Here is a 25,491-nt window from a genome sequence, read left to right on the forward strand (position 1 = left end):
GTTCAGCATCTTAGCTGTAGAGGGCAGTGTCACTGGCCCTCATATGTGGGATCCGAACCAGGGCCCTCTGGCGTCCCATGCCAGCTCTTAACCAATGCACCACTCGGCTGGCCTCAATGACACCGTTTTTTAACTATACAGACCTCAGAGTTCTGTATTTGGTATTGACTTGGACTTTCTCCCAAGGACTTCAAAGTGTTTATAACTTAAATGCCTATAGAACAAAGTGGAAAAACCATTGTTTCATGGTGCATTTGGAATGCATAGTTTTAATTTTCAGCATGGAGTTTTCTGAATGCTTCTTTAAAAACTTTTTTTTTAAAAATTTGAATTAATTTTAGATTCAGAATGTTTGCAAACTAATATGGACATCTGATGCACTTTTCAGCTTGGAATTTCTCACCATTATATAAGTATCCATGAATTTCTGGGTTTTGACAAAGCTAGAACAAATTCTGGGAGATGAATTTTCATATCTGATTTTCACTAATTTCTTGTTAATACTTTCTTATGTTTAGTGCTGTTTTATATTGAGGTAGCTGTAAGACAAGTTGGCTAACTTAAAGCAGATTTATGTTTGAGAGTATTAAGATTTGATAGCCCTCAGAAATAACACAAATTGTTTTTAAATAGATGTTTTTTTGAAGGGTAGGGATCTTGTTTTAATTTTTATTCACCTCTGTTTCCTCAGTCCCTAGAAGAATGCCTGACACATAGTGAATGATCCAAAAATATTTGTGAAATGTAGAAATTTAATGTGAAATTGGCTAATTCATGTTTCAATTATTTGTAGCTTCCAGGTGGTTCACTGATTTTCAACACTCTGCAGCAGCAGCAGCAACAGCAGCAGCAGCAGCAGCAGCAGCAGCTCTCTCAGTTTACACCCCAACAACCTCAGCACCCCACAACTCCCAGTCCTCAACAGCCAGGGGAGCAGGTATGTGTCTTTCTGGCCTTCCATATGCTTTGTATTATAGAATTGTAACTTTTTTGTATATTCCGAGCATATTTCTAGTTCTTTTAATTAGTTTCAACAGACATTTCCTATACTGTTTTTTTTTTTTACTAACAATAGTAACTATCAGAACAGCCATACCGAGTACATGATGTCACTTCATCTCGCATGGTATGAAAGATTCAGAACAATTTGCCCACGGCCATGCCGTGAGTGGCAGAGCAGGGATTGAAACCCAGGTCTTTTCTGCCCCACAGGGTTGTATTTTCTACCCAGTCAGCATCTTTCTATTTACAGTATTTTGTCTCTATTAGAATAGAAATGTCTCTAATATGAGGCTTAGGACAGAGGCAAAAACAAATACTTGTATAATGTCAAACAGAATGACATTGTGTTAGAATGTCAGTAAATTTATTATTTTTTAAAGATTTTATTGGGAAGTTGGGGGAGGGGAACAGTGTTGGGGATTTGGGGAAGGGGACGAGCCAAGTTGTTCTTCAGTCTTCGTTGTGGGGCACCAGTCGCCATCTGGCTTCCCGTTGGCAGCTTGTAGCTGCCAAGCTCAGGGTGCTGTGTTCAATCTTAGTTGTGGGTGGACATAGCCACCATCCCATGTGGGAGTCGAACCAGCGGCCTTGTTGTTAAGAGCGCAGATGGCTCTATCCACTGAGCCATCTGGGCGGCAGCTCAGCTCAAGGTGCCAGATTTCAGGCTTAGTTGCGGGTGAGCATAGCTCACCAGCAAACTGGCAATCTTGTTACACCAGCTGAGCCATCCTGCCACCTGTTGGCACCTCAGCGACACTCAGCTCAGGCGCAGCGTCACTGGCCCATGTGGGAATCAAACCGGTGGCACTGTTGCTCAGAGCTCGTGCTCTTAAGCCAACTCTTAACCAACTGAGCCACTTGGCCGGCCCAAGAATGGCAGTAAATTTAAAGTAGAAGAAGGAACTACAAGTTTTTCTGAACCTTTACTACACTTTGGAATCATCTGGGAAACTAAAAAATACTGATTCTGGGGTCCCACCGCCAGTTTGCAATTAAATATATGAAATTTCACCATCAGTCCCTTCTGCCAAATATTTCCCTTTTCAATATCTTTTATTTCCTTTTCTTGACTTGATGTGCTCACTGGAAATTCCAATACTATGTTGCAAAAAGTGTTTTAAAAAATAGGTTTGATGAAGCTTTATAGAGAAGCCTTAGGAATTATTAATAGAGCACCGAACAATAAACCAATACACAATTCTGAAAAATTAGGTTTTTCTTCCTTTCAAAATACTATAAATTTGTTCTTGCTAATTCTAAATATATTTGAAGCCTTTTCCTTATGTTACTCTTTTTAAAAGACTTAGTCTAATGTTGATATTACTTATATAGGAAAAAATACTAATTTTTTTTTTACCGGCACTAGTTGTTTTTCTTTTTGTGCAAGTCATGTATTATTTTTTTATTCAGGGTACTGAACAAGGTTCAACTAGTCAAGAACAGGCCTTATCTGCGCAGCATGCTGCTGTTATTAATCTTGCTGGAGTAGGAAGTTTTATGCAGTCACAGGCAGCTGGTTGGTATCTTCATAACTTAATATACTGAATTTATTAAGTGTCTGATCTAGTTGGGTTCTCCCCTTTTTAATTCTTTTCCTTCTCTTGCAAGCATTAACTAGGAAAAGTAGTTTACTGCGTCAACTGTTAAATCAATTGATAGCTTTCTGCGGTTTTTCCATTGACAGTTAATTAAAAGTGCTTTGATCTACATATATTAACATCAGTTGTGTTTTCCTCATGTTAGTTGTCAAAATTTTATACAGATATCCAACTTATTAGGAAGCTACCAAAGCTGTTAACGCTTCCGTTTTCCTGGGTTATTGAGACTACATTTATAGATTGCATAATCTTCTGTCTCATTCTGGTAGCTTGTAGTTGCATGAATTAAGATTTAATGCCAGTAGCATAACTTCTATAAGCCACTTTTTTCATTTGTAAAAAATGAGATTATACTAAATGACTGCTTACCACCTCTAACAGTATTTACCAAAGATTACCTTTAATAAAAATTATATTGGCAATTGAAGACATTATAACTGTACATTTAATTAAAATCAGTAAGCTACATGGATGAGAAAGCTGTGATAGAGTTTGAGGATTGAATGAGGGTTATCATTTTGAATTATCACTGGGCTTACTATACCTTTAGAATCCTATACAATTCCCAGTGTCTGAATTTAGAATAAGCAAGGTTTTACATACAGTTCTAATTTAGAGCTTGTGAATTTCCAAATGGAAATTTATGATTATAAACCTTTACCACCCAAGTTACACGTTTTCTAAAAACAGTTGTAGTATAATTCAGTGGAAAGAGCTCTAGGCTGAAAAATCCTAAGAATGGTCCTTACTCCAGACCTGCCACTAATTAATTTTTAGTGAGTCACCCTAACCATCTAGGTCTGAAATTTCCTCATCTGTATGGTGACAGGGTTGAACTGATTATTTTGAACTCAGCTCAAAAAGGAATAATAGTCTCAGTTTACCAAGTTTGATGTAATAGTGTAGTGATACTCATTGCAACCTCTTTTGTTTTAAAGCATTTGTGTCTACCAGTTTGGTCATTATGGTAGTAGCTTGGATTTCTCCCACTCCCTTTCCTACTTCATTGGTTATATATTTTTTAAATGTACTGTATTTTACATTTTTCAAAAATGCCTTCTCAACAAAATAGCACTAGGATCAAATTTCATTGACATGCAAAAAGAGAGGGGGATACAGTGCATAGGCACATGTGCACTCCCTTCCCTTTTATGTCCAGAAGTTCCCTCAACTAACAGGAGACTAAATTTATTCTGAAATGTCTGTGATTTGAGACTTAAGATTAATCATACTGATAACTTTTCTATTTCATTTTCTGTGTTGTCCTTTTCTAACCCTGGTAGCCTTCAAACTTTGACTGGCCTGCTTTCCCCTTCTCCTCTCTGTAGTGTTGTCTCAGCTTGGCTCTGCCGAGAACAGACCTGAGCAAAGCCTTCCTCAGCAGAGATTCCAGCTCTCCTCTGCCTTTCAACAGCAGCAGCAACAGATACAAGTAATCCAGCAACTTCACTCTGATTACATTTTAAAGATACTCTGCTCCAAAAGTACCTCAAAATTACCTTACTTGAGTTTCATTTTACTGTCTTTTAAGACTACAATAATAAATAATTCAACAAATTTTATTTAAAAGTGACATTTCAGCCAGTCAACTTGGAGCACTGAATGTATTTTGTACATTTAAGCCATACTCTTCCTAATTTAAAATCTTTCATGAAGTGCTGGTGGCACACTAACATTCGTTTTTGTAGTTTGCAGTATATTTTGAAATAGTTTTAAGTGCCAAAGGTTAACTTTTTAATATTGTACTGCAGCAAAAGGCAAGTATGCCAGTGTTCCTATTAGTAAATGTTATACCTGTTTTAGAAAAATGTTATTCCATTATTTTAGGAAGTCACCATATTATAGTTGACTGTTTTTAATATGCAGGTGGTTTTATATTGCTATGAACTATATACAACAAAATGGTAACTGAAGTTGCTGAGTTACTGCAATGTAGACTGGCAGGGCGAGGTAACAGAAATACTTCTGAAGTTTACCAAGAGCCGTCTTAAAAGCCCTCAGCAGGCTTCTGTGCCACTGGTGCTGTTTGACTGTGTATTGTCTGAATGTGGTATAGTCCCTTTTTGTTATCTTGGTGCTTTCTCCCTTTCGGTTTTGTTATTTTCATCCCTCTCAGGAAAAGCACCTCTTCACACCAGCCTACACTGAACGTAACTTGATTTCTTTTCCTCTTCCCTTTTGCAGCAGTTGCGATTCTTGCAGCATCAAATGGCTATGGCAGCAGCAGCAGCACAGACAGCTCAGCTACATCGTCATCGGCATACAGGCAGCCAGTCAAAAAGTAAAATGAAGAGAGGCACGCCAACCACTCCAAAATTCTGAGTCTTGCATTATTTTTTTTCTTTTTTAAAAACGTAAGAGCATTGAATCAAAAGGATTCTGAGTTTCTACTTCATTTTTGTTTTTTAAAATGTGTCAGTATTTTACATTGCTAGATGGACAAACTTTATACAGAAGCACAACCCTATGATTTTTAAATAAAAACAGGGAAATGGTTTAACAAACCATTAGGGTTGGTTTGCTGATTACGTCATTGCTTTTTCAAAATGGTTTCACTGTACATAACACATGGAAGTGGCCTAAGAAATACTAGAAACATCTTGCAGAAGAATGTAGTTTGATATTTATTTAGTATAAAAGGTTTGTGCACAGTATAACAAATACAGTTTTTACAAATGTTTTGAAAATGTGGTGGTTATTTATTTGGGTTTCATACTCTTAATTACTTCATCCATCAATTTTTTTACTTCTTTGTGTCTTGTAACTGCCCGGCTCATACAGTCCTGAAGTTTAGCTCCAGTCAGCCCACTTCCACCTGAAAAAATTATTGTGCCAACACTTTTAATGTCTGTTACTTTACTTGTAAGGATCAATATCATGTCAAGTTATAAAAACAATAGTGTAAACCAAGGGTACAGTCTTAAGATTTGCAAGTTTTAACAAGACCACCAAGTAATGCTAATGCATGCTGTAAGTTTGGGAACCACTGGTATACCATATAAAAAAGTAGAGAACTTGAGACAACAAAGAAACTGCCCTAAACTTGCATTAGGTAAACAGTAAAACATCCCACATTCTCTTTGGCCCTCCCTAACATAAAGAAGCTCCCACTTAGTTTTCATCCACGTTTAGGACTGAAATAGAAGGAACATGCCTGGTTTGTGAAGACAACATAGCTTGCCTTCCTCATCCATTACTACTGTTAGGGTTCCAGTTGCCAGATGTTCCTCCTCTCCGGTAGGGTCAACTATGAGCAGAGTGCTGTTTTAAAAATTTTTTAAGTGTAAGTTATCAATCCATGAAACATTTTATTTTAGAAGAATATTAAATACACTACATTTATAACCGATTAACTTACTCATCAAACACTGCAAAGGAAGTTGCAACTGGATGAGTTCTAATGTTCAAATAACTTTTCTTCTTTAAGTTAACTTTGGCTATAGCAGTTTCTTCATTTATAGTAACTTCAGGCAACTGTACTATAAAAATGCAAATATGTTAAGTCAGTTTCTCACGCTAGTGTAAGTAACAAACAAGGCTTTCTATGCTTTCTTAATTCACCTTCCCTGTATAATTTGTCCAGAAGTATTCTTTTAAAAACAATTATCTTAGAACAATTAAGGTAAATATATGTAAATATTGTTACTCTTTAATTTAGAAATACTAAAATGAATGCTAGCTAAATCATAAAACCTAAAAAGTCTGCAAGTTTAACAAAACAACATTCTGACACAGAAGTAGGAGTACTGCCATTTATTAAGGTTGCTTACCATTTTTTAAAGCTGCTAACAAAGCAAATGTACAGGCATCCAAAATATTTCCATCGTAGTCAAGGCAAATGAGGTCACAGTATAGAACCCAAGCAAGCTAAAACAGTGGACACAAATGTAAATTAAAGCCGCCTAGTAGGTACTACATACGTGCTTCAACTGATGTACCACAGAACCCTCAGTTAGACAAGCAAGATAAACTTCAGGGCTCAGAAACTTAACCAAAAACAAAACAAAAGAACCTTTTATGAAGTAAAAAAACAAAACAAGTGGACAGGTTTGGTAAAAGCTAGCTTTTAGCTACTAAGCTGATAAGTAACGAACATTTCCATTCCTGTTAAGTTAGCAGACGAGGGAAATGTTTTTGAAAGTCCCAAGTGAAAATCAAAATGCACTTTCCCAAAGAAACCTTAATACATTAAATGTTTAGGTTTTGGAATGCTAATAAATATATAATCAAATAGGAAGTCTGTAAGTTTTAGTCAACTTAGTTCTAAATTTTCAAACAGATTTTTGGAATTCACAATGTGGATTCACCTTAAACGCATTAGCTCATCAGACATTATCAATCTGCTATAATGAATAAAAATATTATTTGTTGCGGAAATTAAGGGAAAAAGAATTGCCTAAGCTTAAAATGTAGTTTTCAGTCAGGCAATAAATTAGGTAACATTGGTGGTTTTTTATGAACTATATATATAGTTTCAGAAAAAATAAGATATATTTTTTTAATTCCATCTAAAAACATATCCCGTGTTTAAGGCTACTGTGATTTATTATTTTAATTTCCCTGTTTACTTCTCTCCACAAAAATCACTTCATAACTAATAAAAAAGCTCATAGCTGCTTTATTCCTCTTACCTTTCCTGGAGAAATGCATAAGTCCTCTTTCTGAATTATCTGTGAACTTGATTTAATGACAAAACACAGTAAATGAAAAGGTCAGAACTATCTGAAAATTAATGATACATTTTATCACGATAATCTTACTTTTCAATGACATCTGCAATGAACTGGCTAGCCACTTGGGCCTCTTCTCCAGGAGGTCCAGACCGAAATCTGGAGGAACACAGTGGTGGCAGATCCACGTTAGGAACTGAAAAAAACAAAACAAAACATTGCAGCTATGAAATACACTTCACTTCTGGTTTACAGAAGTGTTAAAGGTATTTAATCAATCCGTGGGTAGGCTTTCCAAAGTGGAAAGAATTGTATACATCAATTATATTCCTTTTGGTATTTATAAGACTCTTAGGCTTAAATAAAATAATTTACATTTCCAACTGTTTCCCATACAAATAATACTGCACCCCCCCCCCCAAAAAAGCATTTACTTAAGGCCTAAATCCTTTATAAGTTTTCTAGATTTCTTTCAAATTACCTAACCCTGTAGCAGGAGATAGCCCCTCTACTCATACCCAACTGTTGTGCATTTTTTAAATGCTGGTTCCTCCTATAAAGAACAGATGGTCCAAGTCAAGAAATAAATAATGGTATAAACGAAGAATCTTTATGGAAATAGATGTTTGCAATTGCAGCCCTTTGCCTAAGAGATTCTATTCTTGATAGATGACATCTGAATGTATAAACAATTGATCAAACAAGTCTGAAAATATACAAAATTCTATTTTGCTAGTATTAGTATGCTATCTTCTAACACATATACAGAAAACTTCAGGAATGTCTGCTTCATTACTGTGTATTCTTAATTTTCTTTCTTTCTTTTTTTTTTAGATTTTTATTGGGGAATTGGGGGTATGGGAACAGTGCTGGGGAATTGGGGGAAGGGGAAGTTGCTGTCGTTTTGTTCTTCAATCTAGTTGTGGAGGACGTTGCTTCACTGGCCCACGTTGGCACCATCATTGCGCTCTTCTCTGGCAAGGCAGATCAGTCGCTGGCTTCTGAACGGCCACCCACTGTGGCTACTGGCCGCTCACGCTGGCTGCTGGCTACACACGGTAGCCCATGGCAACCCACTGCCACAGGGACTGCAGCCTACGCTGTCGCCGGCGACTCATGGCAGCCCAGCTCCAGGTTGAGCTGTTGTTCAGCATCTTAGCTGTGGAGGGCAGTGTCACTGGCCCTCATATGTGGGATCCAAACCGGGGCCCTCTGGCATCCCAAGCGAGTTCTTAACCATCGCGCCACTCGGCCGGCCCTATTCTTAATTTTCTTCATCTCAACTAATAGGACTTGTAAATTACAACATTAGCATTAAATGTGTTCAAGTATTTGTATGAAAATTACAAAACCATTTAACTTACCAACATATCCTTTGTCAGGGGCATCTGTTGGTGGTGCTGCAAATTCCTATAGGAGCAAACAAATGTTCCTATGAAAGCTAAAAAAATTGTGAAGACAGCTTAGCAGTCAGTATGGAAGGTTCTACCAGAGAGCATATTAGCTAATTAACCATGAGTATCTATGCTTTGGGAGTTGTGTTGAGTTGGGCTCTAAGGACATTGGCACCAATCCTCACATTTGCTCTGCAAGATAATAAGGCAGTACAGCATAGTTCACTACACTTAGTGATACTTATCAGTTACCTGGGGCTCTTTTCAAAAAGTATTAATTGGATTTCTGCTCCACCTTCAATTATACTTATTCAGTAGCCAAGAATCAATTTAAACCCTAAGGTAATACCGACACAGATTTAGGAACTGCAAAACCTCTGGAATCACCTGGTTCAAATGTCTGACTGACACTTTTTGGCTGAGAGACTAAGTTACTTAACCTCTTACCATTCAATTTCCTCATCTGTAAAATGGGACCTACTTTTAGGAACTGTCAAGTGAGATAATGCTGTTAAGTCCCTAACATAAAATTTGGCAGTAAGTGCTCAAATCTTGTTAATATCCCAGCTTTGCCACGGAAGAATCTGAACTTAGGCAAAGTAACTCACAGAGTGAGTAGTCAAAAAGCACAGGCTTTGGAGTCAAAGTTCTATTTGTGAGACTTACATTCTTGAACTTCATGTAAAACACGAGACAGTGAAATTATATCTCTGATGATTGTTCTGAGGATTAAACTGGATAATTCTGTAAAGCACCTAACGTAAGGTGCCTGGAACATAGCAGGTACTCAGTACTTGGTAGCTATTCCCTCAGCTTTTCTTTTGAACAATCTCAATTTTCTATACATTTGCATCGATTAAATGCTATCACTGGATAAAAGGATATCACCAAAATCTTAATTTCTCAAATGACAACCAAATTCTTGAGAAATTAAAGGTGGTGAGGATTTGATAAATTACTTGATCTCAGTACATTTGATGAATGTTCATAAATTTCAACTAAGTCATTAAACGTGGGTCGTATTCAGTGAAAGATGAAAGCTCTTGGGAAATGAAAACAAATACTAAAAAACTGACATCTGTCTAATCAACAAAATTACAAGTGTATATTTACAATCTAATAAGTATATGAAGCTAATTCAGTAACACAAATCTCATTAAGATACATTAAACCTACCGCTTTAATTCCACAAATTACTGTGGTATTTCCCAGCTTCACTAAAGCAGAACCATCTGCAGTACTAATTGAACCTGAAAAGATAAGTATTTTAGCAAAATGAAAAAGTCCATAGTTTTCATTTTCTACATATGATCTTATCTTGTTACATATCTCAGTTGCTTATGAAAATTTATTCCTAGCTCAAGTCTTTTTAAAGTTGGTGTGACTACTGTTTTAAGAATTATACACCTGTCCTTGAATTTGAGTTAAGCATTTTCATTCAGTCACAGGACTGTTATTCAAATAAAAATTCTCTTGACACAAAACCACTGGATTCCTTTAAACATAGTAGAATTTGCCTGAAATACTGTTTAAGTGGCTCAGAGGTTAAAATTTGGGAATGCCACACAGGTAAAATTGGAAAATTCACGTATGTAACAGATCTAATAAGCTTAATAAAACATAAAAGTATGTCTTGGAGATCTGGAAGGAGGGAAGGGGGGGAAACGCTTTACAGTTATTTTAAAATTTAAAACGAATGTATCAATTGAGAGAAGAGTGACAAAAACAATTTACAAATAAAAACTCTTTACTATTAAAAAGAAAAAACAAAATCCTGAAGCAACTTCAACATTCTATTTTAGAATTCAAAATATCCTCACCTATGTTGACAGTTGTGGTTCTGAATTCACCAAGTTCTCTTCCATCAGGACGGCAGTTCTCTTTCTAAATATATATATGAAAGATTACATCTACATGTCTATTTTACATACAATCAGGGAAAACACATTAAACCTTGTTAAACTGAAATTACTTGAAATATTTTGAGGTATAATTGAAATATAAGTTTCTTCAGGTGTTCAATGTAACAATTCAATACTTGTATATGTGAAAATTGTCTTAAAAATGATATCAAAAGGCATTACATATACATAACCTTTACTCACCAAAAATCGCCTGTAATACTCCAGAGGTTCCACAGTTCTGAAATGTTAATATATGTATGAGGTAAGTTAATGAATCTTAACAAATCCAGGAACTGGAAAAAAAATCTTAAAAATGTAGTATTGCAGCATAAATCTCCACAATGTGTAAGTTTCCTTCATAAATTCTGACACTTATGTTGCCACATTACTAATTATAAAAAGTAGATACCCTTGCTGTAGCAATCACACTCAGCTGTCCTTAACTGCCTTAAATAATTATAGGCTTGGAGCCCAAAGCCCTTGGGCTTCTTTAAAAGAGGATTAATCCAGGTGTTAAAATGTCACTCTCCCTCTGAAGCAGGGATTCTTAGCATGAAAAAAAATAGTTACATCTTTATTTTTCACCATCTTATAACTGAAATTGAGCATATTCTTAAATTCTGACTAGGTTAATAAGCCATTATAATATTAGCAATACCTGCGACTTGAACAACCACAGACATTAAATGTTTTTGTTTTTACTTAATAGTTGTTGAAGGTAGGTGCAGACTCATTTACTTGGAAATTCCAGGAATTATTAGACTCCCCCACTAGATCTTGTTTAATAAAGTTAATTTTAAAACAAGTATATATACATCACTATCATAAACTCGAGAATTTATAGAAATAGAAAAATAAGTGTTTCAATATAATTGGTTTCTTTTGGAATCCTACTTATCCATTTAAAAATTTGACTCCGAGAACGAAAACCTATAGGCTTCACCAGAGTGCCACACACACAAAAGAGCTTAGCTAAAATCGTCCACAAAAGCACAATCCTTTCAGAAACAAATTATGGAGAGGGAGACTAGAATGGCACGTGGTTCTGATGCAACACTTTAAAAGAATGCAACTGTGTCTGCAGGGGCTGCACGTCCACTACACACAAGGCACATGCGCCCCGCAGCGGGTACTGAACTCTACACACAGTCCTTTCCATCTTCCCGTCTCACTGGCAGGAAGAAGCCCCCTTTCTTTTCACTACGACCACCTCCAGGTCCTCCCGCCCGTCGTCTGCTTCCGCGAGAGAAACTGGGAAGCTAGTGGGGTGGCTTTCAGGTGAGAAAAATCCCAGCCAAGGGTTAATGGAAGCCGCCATCCGTCAGGATACAAACTCGCGCCCACCCGCCGCCAACACTCACTTGAACCCGGCAGCCATCTTCCCGCCCGCGCGCCTGCGCCTGCGCGGGGGTGACACTGCGCCTGCGTCTGCGCGGGGTGTGGGGGAGAAGGACACTGCGCCTACGCACCGCGCACGGGCTGGGCTTCCACTCACCGCACGGACGCCGGTACTCTTCTATCGCTGCAGGGGACGCAGAACGCCAGGGCGCCGCAAAGGTGGTTCCCGACCCTTCACTTCAGCTGTCACTAGCCAGACTCAGCTCTGGGTTTCTTTGCGCTCTACGCGTTTTGACGAATCGGCTGTTATAGAAGTGACGAGCTTCTCTGTTTACAGTTAAAGAGTTTAAGAGAAAATCGACCTTATAGCAAACAATCCAGTATTGAGTGTGAAGCATTATTCCAATGTTTCTGCGTTATTTTTCCGCCTCTCTCTTAGGCTATGACCGGGTTTTCCTTCTCCCAGGTAAAGGGCTCCCTGTTTCAGCACTGGAGATTACATAAATTTTCTTCGCACTCTTTATCCGCACCAGGTTATACGGAGCTGCTTCTGTTGTAGGTTGCGTCGTGGCTCTAGGCTTCCAACCCCCCCCCCCCCATAGGGCTGCCAGATAAGATAAAGGACATCCAGTTAAATTTGAATGTCAGATATAAAGAGTAATTTTACTCTGAGTACGCCACAAATATTGTATATTAGTAGCTGTTACCAGGGGCTGGAGCAGGGAAAGTTTTAGAGATAGTGGTGATGGTTGCAGAAAATTGCGAATGTAATTAATAACACTGGATTGTACGTTTTATAATGGGTAAAATAGAAAAAAAAAATTCAGTTTTAAAAAGTTATGCAACATACTAAAAACTTTTAAATGTGTGGGTTGTATGGTGTGTGATTTATATTTTAGTAAGGATGTTTAAAAAAAATCTTAGTTGCTTATCTGAAATTCAAATTAAGTGGACGTTCTGTGTGTTCACTTGCTAATTACGGCAACAGGAGCTGAGCGCCGGCCTGGCACACCTGAACCACGCGCTCTCCTCGCCGCGCGAGGGCGCTGTGGGTGGCGGGCGCCGGGCGGGCGCGGCCTCTCTGCCGGCGGGAGGCGGGGCTGCGCGTCCGGCTTCCGCGTGTGTGTAGATCCTGGAGAGGGCGGTGCTGCGGCCGGGGTATGGAGGATGGCTTCGCTCCCGCTGCAGCTGGTGGTGCTCGGCTCGGTGCTCGGCGTGGCGCTGGCGGCCGCAGCCCTGATACTGGTGAGAAGGGTTGGGGACCGACGCGGGCCTGGGCTCACTGCTCTCCTGGAGGCAACGCCCCAGGCATGCTGCCCTCCGCACTGCCGGCTCTTCGACGTGTCCCTCTTCACCATGCTTCCCCCAAGCCTTGACCCCAGAATTCCTGTCCTACAATTTCACATCCCTTTCCTTCCGTTGTTTATTTTTATTTTGGAGCCTTATCTCCGTACGTACCCAGAGCCTTGTACGTTTATTCACTTTGGGACGTGCTTACCCAGTCTTCACCCGCCCCCTGGTTTCGGGACCCTCTGCCCATCCCCACCTCTCCAAGACTTCCTCCCCGGTCTGCAGCCTCTGCAGTTCTGGCCCCTCCGGGGAGGTCTTGAGCCCCCAGAAGGTGAGTGCTCTCTAGACTCCCTTTTCCTGATGTAGTTAAGCAAATAGAAAACAGTGACATCCCAGACAGGAGCCATCTATTACAGATTGGAATAAATCAATGGATCACCGAAATCCAATAGGGACACAGGAAGACCGAGATAGGCAAGGCCTGATGTTACCATGTACGCCTGAGGGTCCTTATGTCTCAGAATTAAACACCCTGAATTTGCTGCCTCTAAATGAGGCAGTAAAATAGATTTCAGACTCGAATTTTCTTTGCCAATATTCTGGAAACAAACATTATAAACACTTGCTGATCCATCAATAGTAAAAAATTGCCAAGTGAACTTTATCCCATGTAATTTGGAACGATCCTATCCTCTAGTTAGTCAATGGAGAGGTTTCAGCATCTTTGGCATTCAGAATAGCAGCCAGGAAGGCCACTCTGTCATCTTGCGAGAAAGCTTGACAGCTCACAGCTTAGAAACAGTTTAGGTAGAGAGAAAGCACTGTATCCTGATTTCTTGGGTGATGTGTGTCTGGGTGAGAGAGGAGTGCTTTCTTTCCTTTAGTGGGGTATGGAGATTTTGGTGTTTTTCAGGTTTTTGAGCAGGTCAGGTTTTTGGCGGGGCAGAGTATGACAAAAATCCTAGATTGAATCTACCTTATGTTGAATCTGTTGCACAGATTTACATGTGTATATTATGAGTTTGTACTGGAAGTATTTGATCCCATTGGCTTGAAATGATTGTAAGAGCTACCATTTATTAAGTACTTAAAACATGTTGGGTATTCAGAGTTTAACAGGATTATCTCATTTGATCTTTAAAATAATACTCACAAATGTTATCATTAGCTTCATTTGACTGGTGAGGAAACTGAGGTTGGAGAGATGAGCGCATGTATACAAATGTCACACAGCTCATGGAACTTGGTTTTATTAAATGCCAGAGTGGGAAATTATTACCAAAAACCCATTAATATAATTTTTTTGTTTTTCACCCTCCATACATACTTCCCACCCCACTTTCTGGAGTATTCTGAAGCAAATCCAAGACATAATATTTTATCTGTAAAGCCTCAGCATTTATCTCTAAGATAGGACTCTTCCCCCACTTTCCCTCAGCTTTAAAGTATAATGGCAATAGGGCTAGCACAGATTTTTTTTTTTTAAGTTAACCATTCTTCCCTGGTTTCAAATACCCCATCATTTCCAACGCCTCATGCATATCTTAGTAAACTCACTTTGTCCCAGCCAGCATTCACACACACTTAGCAGTTCATTGATTTGTCTCAAGTCTTTTATTTATTTATTTTTTATTTTTAAAGATTTTATTGGGGAATTTGGGGAGGGGAACAGACAAGTTGCTGTCCTTTTGTTCTTCAGTCTAGTTGTGGAGGACGTCGCTTCACTGGCCCATNCTTTTGGTTTTGATTTGTTTTTAGTTTAATTAAATGATTTTTTAACTCTACTGAAAGGTAGAAGATGTCCTTTTTCATCAATTGTTAGTAATGTTACTGCTGTTTTTGGATTCAAAGTTAAAGCTTATTTGCCATATACATCTGAATTTTTAACGTGGTACCTCTGCCAGGAAAAAAGGGAAGAAATTATTGTTACTATTGAATAGTAAACAAAGTATATAACAGATAATTTCCAAAAGAAAATATAGATGACATAAAAAATCCCCCCAAATTTTATCTTTTTATTAAAAAAGGAAATGAGATCACATGTGGTTATATTTTCCCCTTATCAAATTAGCAGATTTAAAATGAGAATAATTAATATCCTTTAAACCTAAAAAGTGCAGTTTTAATAATAAATACCTTACACTGAAATCCCTTGTGGTTTGAGACCCAAGTAAATATTAATTTGTGGAACATAAACATCTTTCAGAAGAGTTGAATATATTCATTAACTTCATGCACATCCCTGTACTATTTCTTTGTGCATAGCTGTTGTGCATGAACCCTTGAAAAGGGGATGTGAGTTGTCTCTGCAAGAGCCTGTTTGTGTTAACCGTGGCTATAGTAGATGTAATTGGACTGCAAGGTAAAAAAACAAAACTGAGTAGGTGGAAGCCAGACTCATTGGTTGATACTTAATATGAGTTAAGGGTTCCCTATAAAAGCAATTTTCATTCCAAAAGCAGTGTTTATTTTTACTTGAGATTAAATTAGACCTTTCTGGATACCTCCATCTTTTGGCAAACAGGGTTGAAGTGCTTAATGAGAGGTTAGGTGGGGCCTATACTTGAAAAGTTATCCCAATATGCAGTTGACCTGTTCTATCCAATCCCTTTCCATTGTACTGTGTTTATACCTAATTGTATCAGATGAGGTCAGCTTGCCACTAGATCAAGATTGTAGATGATCAGATGCATTTTTATCCTGTGAGTACAAATGCTTATGTACACATGTATACAATGGACATGCTTGACTCCCACAATTCACACGTAAGTGTATTATCCAAGTAAAATTGTAATAATGTAAAGTTTGTTAAAATTGAAGTGATGATGATGATATTAAAGAAATGAAAATTATTAGAATTGGCAAGAATTTGATGAAATAGTCAATCATACCCAGTTAGTGGGAATGTAAGGAGACTTTTAAAGAACAATTTGGCCCATATATATTAAACACATTCATACTTTTAACTTAGTATTCTACTTCTTTGACTTTTTCTAAAGAAAGAAAACCAAAATGCAGTTAGAATTTAATATTAAAAAGTGTTCTTTTGAGCACTTTTATAATAACATGAAATTAGAAATGGTTAACATATAGGCAAATAGTGAAAGTATGGTTAATCTATATAATATTTTACTATGTTGTGCCCTTACAATGGACACAAAAAAGAAAGACAGACATGGAATACTACTATGACAAGTTCTTGAAAAATAAACCTAAATCTTACCAAGCCTCTAACCAGTTGACAGGAAATACAGAGGACAAAGGAACATGTTAAATGTCACCAGGGGGTTTCAATCAGCAAAATCCAAAACCTAGGAAACTCTACAGGAAAATTACATGGTTTCTTCAACAAATAAATTATAAGAAAAATATTTAAGAAGCATAGGGAGACCTCGTGGATAAAAGAAGTGCCAACCAATTTGAATGAATTTTATTTGGCTCTTAATTTAAACAAACTGAAAATACTTATGAGATAATTGGGCAAATTTGAAAATTAACTCTATATCTAATGGTGTTAAGGAATTAGTAATGTTTTCAGTATGATAGTGGTATTGAAATACATATCAATTTATGGTCTATGATGCTTAGAATTTGTTTCAGTCTAATCCCAGGTTGGGTGGGAGGTAGTGAGGGGTGGACGGGAAGCAAGATTGGCTCTGGCCACGTGTCGAGGGTTGTTGAAGCCAGGTAGTGGGTGCCTGGGGCTTGTTTTCCCCCTCTCTACTTTTGTGTGTGTTTGGAAATACCCACAATAAAATGGTCAAAAACAATGAAGTAGGAGATTTTTAGCTTATTGTAAATGAGAAAGAGCATGATATACATGACTACATTTCAGCTCTTGTTTTTTAAATACAGAGAAAAAAATCACAAGGAAATATACAAAATGTTTGCAGTGGCTGCTTTTAGGTAGTGAGATTATGCATGACTTCATTAATAAAATTTTATCATATATGTGTAAATTTATATGCTTGCCAATTTTTTTACAATGAGCACTTTTAAATTATCTATTTTAGTGAATGATTCCAAGTTCAGACAGTTAAGAAGATACACATAGAGTGAAACTGGCTATATCCTTCATTTCTGTCATCCAGTTACTCCCAGAAGTTACCAATGTTATTTATTTCTTGTATATCCATGTGAAAGATGTGTGTATCTATTCTTTATTTAAACATGCAAATTGTAATGCACTAGACACTGTTTTGTTTCTGTTTAACAATATATCTTGGACATTGAGCCATATGTATACATCCGAATGCTTTCTCATTGTTTCATACCTTCTTAGCTGTATGGATGGGCATACAGGTTTGCTGCTTTAAACAATACTGAAATGATTAACCTTGCATGAATGTCAACTTATACATATGCAAGTTTGCTTATAGGAAGAATTACTAGTTGTGGAATTGCTGGGTCAAATTATATGTATACTTGTGATTTTGATAACAGTTTTCAATTGCTGTCTGTATAGAGTTGTAGGCACAATGTGGTAAAAACTGATAGGTTTTATTTGCATTGCTCTTGGTATAAGTGTGATTGAGGATCTTTTCAGTTACTTAAGAGCTATTTTCACTACCTCTTTTGTGAGCTCTTTATAGCCTTAGCCTCTTTTCCACCTGAGTTATTGAGTAATTTTCTTAATAATTTCTAGGAGCACATTATGCATTTTGGAAATTAGCCTTTTGTCTGTAATATAAATTACCAATATTTTGCCCGAATTTATTTGTCTTTAATTTTTAATGTGGTTGGATTTGGGTGGTTCTACCATATAATAATTTTTTTTAAATTTTATTTTCAAATTGATCTGTTCTTCTGGGTTTTGTGTGCTTTTGCCTTCCTTGAGATTTAAGATTTTATTTCTGTTTTGTATTGGGTGTGTCTGGAATATATCCTAGTTCGTATGAAGCTCATCAGTTCCCCTTTAATTTGGTTCCCAAATGGCTACCAGGATGTCCCACAGCATCTTTTTTTCCACTGATTTAAAATGTCATCTTTATCATATTCTCAGTACCCAGGTGTTTAGTGTGTCTATGTTACTGGCTTCTCCATTATGGCCCATGGATTTATCTATTTACATTCCAGTACCTTAGTTTTAATTATTGTATCTTTATAATACACTTTTAAATCCTCTGGGGGTAGTCCTTCCTCACTCCTAGAATTTTTCTGGCTCTTCTTTGTTCTTTGTTTTTCAGTATTAACGTCTAGCTTCTCTAGTTCAGTGAAAAATTATTTTGTTATTTCTATTGTTATGGCCTTAAATTTAAAGATTAATTTAGGGGACATTGACTTTTTAATGCGGTCGTCACATCTTGTCATTCATGATCATGGTATACCCTTCTGTGTGTTGGGTTCTTTTATTTCCCTTGGTAGCATTTACATGTTTCCTTTATTTAGATCCTGCTACATTTCTTGTAAAATTTATTTCTACACTTTTCTTTATTGCTNTTACAAATAAAAATAGGGCTTTACATTCAGTTCCAAGTATTTTATTTGTATTATCTTTTTTTAAAATACAAAGCTTTTCTCTAAGCTCTTCAACTTCCTAGCCAGTAGTTATTCCACGTCTTTTAATAAAAATGTGCTTGATTTTATAGGAATTTTTCTGAGCAGAGTAGATATAATGATCACTTGTTTAGTCGTTTAACTATTTGAAATAGAATAAAAAATCCCTGACCAGGCAAAATAGATGATAAGAATCCTGTACACTGTAATCATAGGATAGTTCCTCAGGCCATGACTTGGATCTTAAATTCTCATTTAGACATAGTACTAACAAGCTTCGGTTTTAGTTTTTAAGGCCACAAATGATGAAAGGTAATGTGTGAAAGAGATAACGGAATAAAATTACGTTAAGAAAAACTATAGGAATCAGATGTTAACCGCACACACTTCTCAGTCTGGAGTGATTGCTCACTAATGACCCTGATGTTCCTCTGCCTTCACTGTAGTAATCCTTGGTCAAGTGTGGTTTTGGTACACCACCATTTCATGTGTGTATGCATGGCCTGGCTGTCCCTTCAACAAAACAACATGACAATTACTGCTTCCCTTTTTGTGGATCAGGTGGGCGGGTCTGAGAGCCCATTATGTTTGTTTCACCCTCTCAGTATGTGGGTAGATGACCAGGCTTCCAAAAGAGAGACCTTCACTTCCCAAATCATTCATTGTGTAGACCAGGCAGTTACACAAGCATTTTGCTGAGATGTTTGTGAAAATCAAACAGGAGAATATGAAAATTAAAAAGGCAGTCTTGAAAACACAGAACGTGGTGGACTGTACATAACATTAATTCTTTCAGTAGAATCTGTCTCAGCAGATCACAAAGTGTTTCCAGACCCCTGAAGGACAAGGACTGCCTATTGGAGCAGGTGTTTGAAGCAACACCCTGGTGTGAAAATGGGTATTTCTTAGAAAGGGAAAGCGAGCTTTTTCTGTAAAGCACCAGAGAGTAAATATTTCAGGCTTTGTGGACCATGTATGGTCTCTGTTGCAATATTCTTCTTTTTTTAGCAACCCTTTAAAAACTATTCTTGGCTCTTAGGCCATCCAGAAACAGACAGCAGGCAGGCTTTGACTCACAGGCCACAGTTTACCACCCTTCTAGAAGATTGAAACCTTGATCTTAACAACCATGATTTTTGCTAACCACAGAAATTTTCATAAATTTAATATCCTCATGGTTATCAAGAGAGAATATGCTTAATTTAAAAGGCAGAAAAGTTATAAGTCACTGCTCTGTCAAAGAAAAGGAAGAAAAAAAATGATGTTCATCTGTTGAGTCTGTGCAGGTTGATAATATTTCTTTAGAACATGTTGGAAATATGAATCAAAAGCTTTAAATAATTCACTTCCATTGACACTAATACATATCCACTGACCCAGCTTTGAGAAATTCATCTTAAGGAAATAATTAAAAATGTGTGTAAAAATAAATTTTCAAGGATTTTCGCTTATTTTTTTAATACTGTATATCAGTGTTTTTTAATAAAAGGAGAAAAACTAGAAACAATTTAAAATGTCCAATATTAAGTAACACTAATTAAGTTCACTATATAGAATGATTTTATTATACATAATTAAGTGAAAAAAGCAAATTTTAAACACCTGGAGCTATATGGCTATATCTATCCATATGTAAAATAATGTGTTAACATCAGTTGTTTCTGAATGGTGGGATTACAGATATCTTTTCAAGTTTTTTTTTTTAGATTAATTGTTTGTTTCTAACAAATGAACCTACATTGCTTTTGAGGAAAAAAGGAAGGGAAAGAATTTTTTCTAATCAAAACAATTTTTTTTAATAAATAAAACTTTTTCTTAACTCAGTACTTTGCTTCATATACCAAGTTTTTTGTTTGTGCCCATATTGAATATATATGACTAATTTTACTGTCTGACTTTTACTAATTTCTAAATTATTTCAGCTTTTTTTCTGTATCTTGACATCATTTGCAGTCAGTTGTCTTTTGGAGTGCCTGTGCCAATTTCCTTTTTCATTTTAGTATGTTTCTTAACTTTGGATGTGGAATTCAAATACATCTAGGTTCAAATTCCATGTGAACTTGAGCAATTTAATCCATCTACCTCACTTTCCACATCTCTGACATAAGGACAGTAGCCCAAGTTCATAATCCGGAGGTAATGATTAAAATTTTTTAAATGTTTGTCTAGTATTTAGCATGCGTTCAGAATTCAATCACCATTACCTCTAAATTATTGACATTAGTCTTTGAGCTTGATTTTCAGAGTTAATCCTAATGTTACTGTTTATAAATGTTAATGCGTATTGGATTTACCTAGTTCTGGTCTAGTCCTTCTCCCCATGAATTGTGAGAAAANGGGAATTTGGGGAGGGGAACAGACAAGTTGCTGTCCTTTTGTTCTTCAGTCTAGTTGTGGAGGACGTCGCTTCACTGGCCCATGTTGGTATCATTGCGCTCTTCCTGGGTGAGGCAGTCACTCGCTGGCCATTGGATGGCCACTCACGGCGGCTCTTGGCAGCTCACATTGGCTGCTGGCCGCTCATGGTAGCTTACGACAGCCCACTGCAGCAGGGGCTGCAGCCTAGCCATCACTGGCAACTGCAGCCCAGCTCCAGGTCAAGTTGTTGTTCACCATCTTAGCTGTAGAGGGCGCAGCATCACTGGCCCCATGTGGGATCCGAACCAGGGCCCTGCTGCTCAGAGCTGGCGTCCCAAGCCAACTCTTAACCAACGCGCCACTCGGTCGGCCCTCAAGTCTTTTATAACAGTTTCTTGTCCCTTTTTTTCCTTTTCGTTAATAAGTTGTCGTTTGCCCCGTAGAATTTCTGACAATCTGGATTTTACTGACTGTACCCTCTTTGTACCTTTAACATCTTACTCTGTCTCTGAATTTCCTGTAAAGCATTAATCTAGAGACTTGATGAAATTCATGTTTGAATTTTTTAATCAAGAAAAATGTGTGATTGATGCTGAATACTTCCTCTCCTCTCTTATCACATCAGGAGGCATATAATGTATAATTTCTCTGGTGTTAAGATGGATCCGTGGGTTTAGGAGTTGTTAGCGTGACCCTCCAGTTATAAAATTTATCATTAACCTAATGGTTTTTGCAGTAACTGATGACCACTACCTAAATCCTTATTTCACGGGGAGTTGCAAAGTGGAATATTTGAATCATATCTTTCTTTCTTCATGTATTACTTAGAAATCTATAATGAAAAAGAATTTAATCCTCCATTATCCAATTAACCTGAAATGCCTTTCATCTAGGTAAGATAAAAGGCAGGTTTTTAAAATAATAGGACAGTTCTCTGGCATCTTACAAAGGTGACCAATGAATTTTCTTTATTTTTGGTATCATTATGAATCCATGATTTAAAATGCTTTTCATGTATTTCAATACATTGCAGTATTTGATGCTCAAAACCTCCCGTCATAAGCTAGTGGGAGCCCCTCAAGTTGGCTACTCTGTCCATTTGGCCTGGCTCCTCATCATCATTGATGTGTTGTTCCACCATTGTCCGTTTCCTGCCCCAGACCTGAATTAGCTGTTCCTTTTAGGAGCACTGGTTGTTTTTTGTGGGAGATGGGATTTAGAAACCACAATCTGGACACCAGGGGTGCAGAGCAGGAACTCGGACCTGCCTGTCTGGATGTTGCCTTCATGCTCACACCAACACATATAGTCTCTGTCACATATAGGCTCCAAGTAGGGATGGGACTTCCCAGTGTGTGTGCCAGGGATTGGGGGTTCAGCGCATCTGAGAGCGGATTGTACTGTAATCTGTTCCCAATAGGGATGACAGAGGCCAGGGGAATGACAGGTGGGAAGAGACAAAGAGCCCAGGAAAGCATTAGTACCTTACTAATGGAAACAAAGACGATCATCCTTCTTAAGACTGGTTTGAATTTTCGTGTCACCTCCAGACCATTGTTAATGCACTAAAAACTGAGAATAAATAAATATTTCATCAAAGGAAAAAACAATCACGTAAATGATGTAGCATTCTAACATAACAAATGTAAAAAAGGCGGCCCTAATCTAATTTCTTTTTAATATATCTGCTTTTAGATATCTTTTGTTGCATTTATAACTGCTACGGAAATGCCACCTCTTCATCAACATGAAGAAGAAAGGTTCTTCTTAAATGCCAGAGGCCAGAAGGAAACTCTGCCCAGCATAAGGGACTCACCCACCAAGCAACTTTCTGTTGTCGTGCCTTCATACAATGAAGAAAAGCGGTGTAAGCCCTATTTGACTTTTTGGTAAGGGGTAGTTTGGGAAGAAAAGGAAATTTAAGGTATTGGATTTTACTGTCTTTGCCAGAACATTAGTATATGTGGGCTGGGGTGAGGATGTGGTTGGTAGTTGCAGTTTAAAGAGGGGAGATGAATATTTGCTCTAAGGCCGTGAGCAGCATTATGAAGTGTGGGACTGGTGTTCTAGAGGAGCGATGAGCATGATGTGAACAGAAGACAGAAGTTCCTAATGGGAATGGCCACTGGGGAACGTCCCAGAGGGGCTTCCTAGATTAGCCAGACTTTTGCCATGTGTAAACTGAATGTGCTAGGGCTTGATAAATCATTTTCTAATGCAATTTTTAATATACTTTTTTGTCTTTAAGTGCCTGTGATGATGGACGAAGCTCTGGGCTATCTAGAAGAGAGACAGGTATCATGTTTTCTCATTCTTATGGTGTCTCCAATTAAAACTAGACCAGGTCACCAACTGGTGGACCCCAGGCTAGATCCACTGTGAGGGGCAGTGGCGGCCATGCTTAGGCCATCATGATCACTGGGTTTCCCCATGCTCAGCTTGTTGCCAGGCAAGCCCAGCATGTAGCATGTGATAGATTTCTAGGAAATACATGAAGGAGGAATGATACGATTCGAACATTCCACTTGGTACATACCTCCAGAGACAGGTGGGTGACCCCAGAGCAAACGGAAAGCTGAAATTTCTCTTTTGTATCCTCCCACTCACTTTGTGTCCTCCCTTGCCTGATGATATACTTAAAATCGAGTGATAGAGCCACTGCAGGTTTTCTATGACAGCACAATGCTGTGTTTACTCTCGTAACTTTTTAAGAAACATGTTTATATGAAAGACTTATAATTAAGGTGAAATTATTTTGTATTTCTTTATTATTCCGAAGAGTTTTCCCTCATTTATATTCCTCTTTCCCTGCATAAAGAGAACAAAAGTAATATGTGCCCCTGTTTTGTAGCATCAGCTGCCGTTGGAATCTCTTTTAAGAGTAAGAAAACAAGCGTTGTGGCTGGTTCTTTTTAAAGAAAATTCCTTGGTTTCAGGTTTTTTGTGTAAAGGGAAGATAGAAGATTCATCAAAAGAGAGAGATCCCTATTACTTAAAAAATAAATTTAAAGAAAAGAGGAAGAGAATTGAGCCCTTATTATGATGAGGTTTCTTCCTCTTCTATTACATGGAATCTTCACACCAGCCACATAGACAAGGGTTTTTTGTTTTGAAGGAGAACACCGGCCAAAAATGTTAACTTGCCCAATGTCATAAGGCTAAGACGTGCATCCAGGTGGGGATCTGCACTCTTAACTTCAGACCTCATGGGCTTTTCCCTCATACGCCTGCTGGCCTCTCTCATGCTTAGCACAAGAACCTGGCTGTGTCACAGTGGGGTCAGGGTGGGCGAGGGCAAGAGTGGGACGCTCACAGAGATTTAGTCAGCGTCCGCCCTCTCCTCCTGCCCCGGGTCTCCTTCTGTTTGTTGGCCTTTTTATTCTATGTGGTTTGCGCGCTTCTTTATATTCATAGTTATACACATCCATACTAAAACAATTAGTTTTTAAATTTCTTGCAGTTTTATTAGAATTCTTGATGACAGTTATGCCAAATTGTGCTATTTTATTTTTGCTTCTTGCAGAAACAAGATCCTACATTCACTTATGAGGTGATAGTAGTTGACGATGGCAGCAAAGACCAGACTTCGAAGGTAAGTAAACTTGCTTTCAGAATTGCCATTAGATTTAGAAAATATAAAACAATTTAGCAATTGTAAAATCTTATTTCCACTCATCAGAGAACCCTAAAGCTTTGCTAAATAGTCTCCATTGTTGTTGTGTAGGTAGTAAAAGAAGCAGAGAGATTTCATTTATGGAAAGCTGGAAAATATACCTGCTGTTCCACTGTTCCGTAAGACCAGGGAAGCTTTGAAGATCATCAGATCAGGACAGAACGTGCACACAACAGTTGAACTTGGCCACTGGGGAATCCTCTTTGTCTATTAATTTAAGGTTCCTTTTTCTCTAAGCATGATTCTATTCTTTATGTATACTTTGCCTGACAGTTTCTAAACCAGCCGTGCAAATAGGAAGATGCCTTCATATTGCCCCTGGGTGTTAGGTGTGTCCTTGGACATAACCCCATCAGGCTTACCTGTGGGAGGTAACAGTGTCCTAGAGTCTTATGTACTCTCATTCCTCCATTCCTAGACCTGTGACTGCTGGACCCAGGGGCACTAATTCTTATAGTGGTGCATTTATTAAATCTTGCCAGTGATCCTGATAAGTTACTCTCCAAACATTTAAATGTTTTTATTATTAAGGAGGCTTCACAGTTTCTTATTTGACACTCATATTTCTATAGTAAAAAACCTCATTAATTCATATTCTTGTTAAATAGTAACTTTTTGAACCTTAAACACACAGGAAACATCTATTTACTTGATTATTCATCAGTAATGATTTTGTTAAGTACCAACTATGCATAAAGTGCTAGACACTGGACAGAATGTACTAGTCCCTGAGCTTGCCCCTTTGTGTAAGCACCACCCAGGACAGTC

At 37.7% G+C, this 25,491-nt stretch overlaps 3 protein-coding genes across 18 annotated transcripts in view; 2 read left to right on the forward strand and 1 right to left on the reverse strand.

Moving 5' to 3' along the window:
- The window catches only part of SUPT20H (SPT20 homolog, SAGA complex component), a 37,082-nt gene extending 31,795 nt beyond the window's left edge, over positions 1-5,287 (forward strand). For 10 of the 15 annotated variants that reach the window (XM_019653157.1, XM_019653158.1, XM_019653155.1 and 7 more), the window contains 4 exons: positions 794-937; positions 2,413-2,518; positions 3,929-4,032; positions 4,785-5,105. In XM_019653157.1, coding sequence (XP_019508702.1) covers positions 794-937; positions 2,413-2,518; positions 3,929-4,032; positions 4,785-4,922 — 492 coding nt within the window. In that variant the 3' untranslated portion in view covers positions 4,923-5,105. Of the gene's footprint in view, positions 1-793; positions 938-2,412; positions 2,519-3,928; positions 4,033-4,784 lie in introns of all 15 variants that reach the window. The other 5 variants (XM_019653170.1, XM_019653165.1, XM_019653164.1 and 2 more) reach the window with 3 other exon arrangements.
- EXOSC8 (exosome component 8) lies at positions 4,981-11,997 on the reverse strand. The gene is made up of 11 exons (XM_019653174.1): positions 11,930-11,997; positions 10,770-10,806; positions 10,485-10,548; positions 9,841-9,914; positions 8,635-8,680; positions 7,361-7,466; positions 7,232-7,277; positions 6,371-6,467; positions 5,959-6,079; positions 5,755-5,861; positions 4,981-5,415 (listed from the first exon to the last, which is right to left on the reverse strand). The coding sequence occupies exons 1-11, from the start codon at positions 11,944-11,946 to the stop codon at positions 5,300-5,302; spliced, it is 831 nt and encodes a 276-aa protein (XP_019508719.1). The 5' UTR covers positions 11,947-11,997; the 3' UTR covers positions 4,981-5,299.
- Positions 11,998-12,137: 140 nt separating this feature from the next.
- ALG5 (ALG5 dolichyl-phosphate beta-glucosyltransferase) overlaps positions 12,138-25,491 on the forward strand; it is a 41,917-nt gene continuing 28,563 nt past the window's right edge. Inside the window, exons 1-4 of one of the 2 annotated variants that reach the window (XM_019653173.1) lie at positions 12,138-12,372; positions 22,746-22,917; positions 23,299-23,345; positions 24,574-24,642. In XM_019653173.1, the coding sequence (XP_019508718.1) occupies positions 12,349-12,372; positions 22,746-22,917; positions 23,299-23,345; positions 24,574-24,642 (312 nt within the window). In that variant the 5' untranslated portion in view covers positions 12,138-12,348. Of the gene's footprint in view, positions 12,373-13,014; positions 13,152-22,745; positions 22,918-23,298; positions 23,346-24,573; positions 24,643-25,491 lie in introns of those variants that run through there. The other variant, XM_019653172.1, reaches the window with a different exon arrangement.

The sequence above is a fragment of the Hipposideros armiger genome, unplaced genomic scaffold, assembly GCF_001890085.2.
Source record: "Hipposideros armiger isolate ML-2016 unplaced genomic scaffold, ASM189008v1 scaffold_198, whole genome shotgun sequence".
In the NCBI taxonomy this organism is placed as follows: domain Eukaryota; kingdom Metazoa; phylum Chordata; class Mammalia; order Chiroptera; family Hipposideridae; genus Hipposideros; species Hipposideros armiger.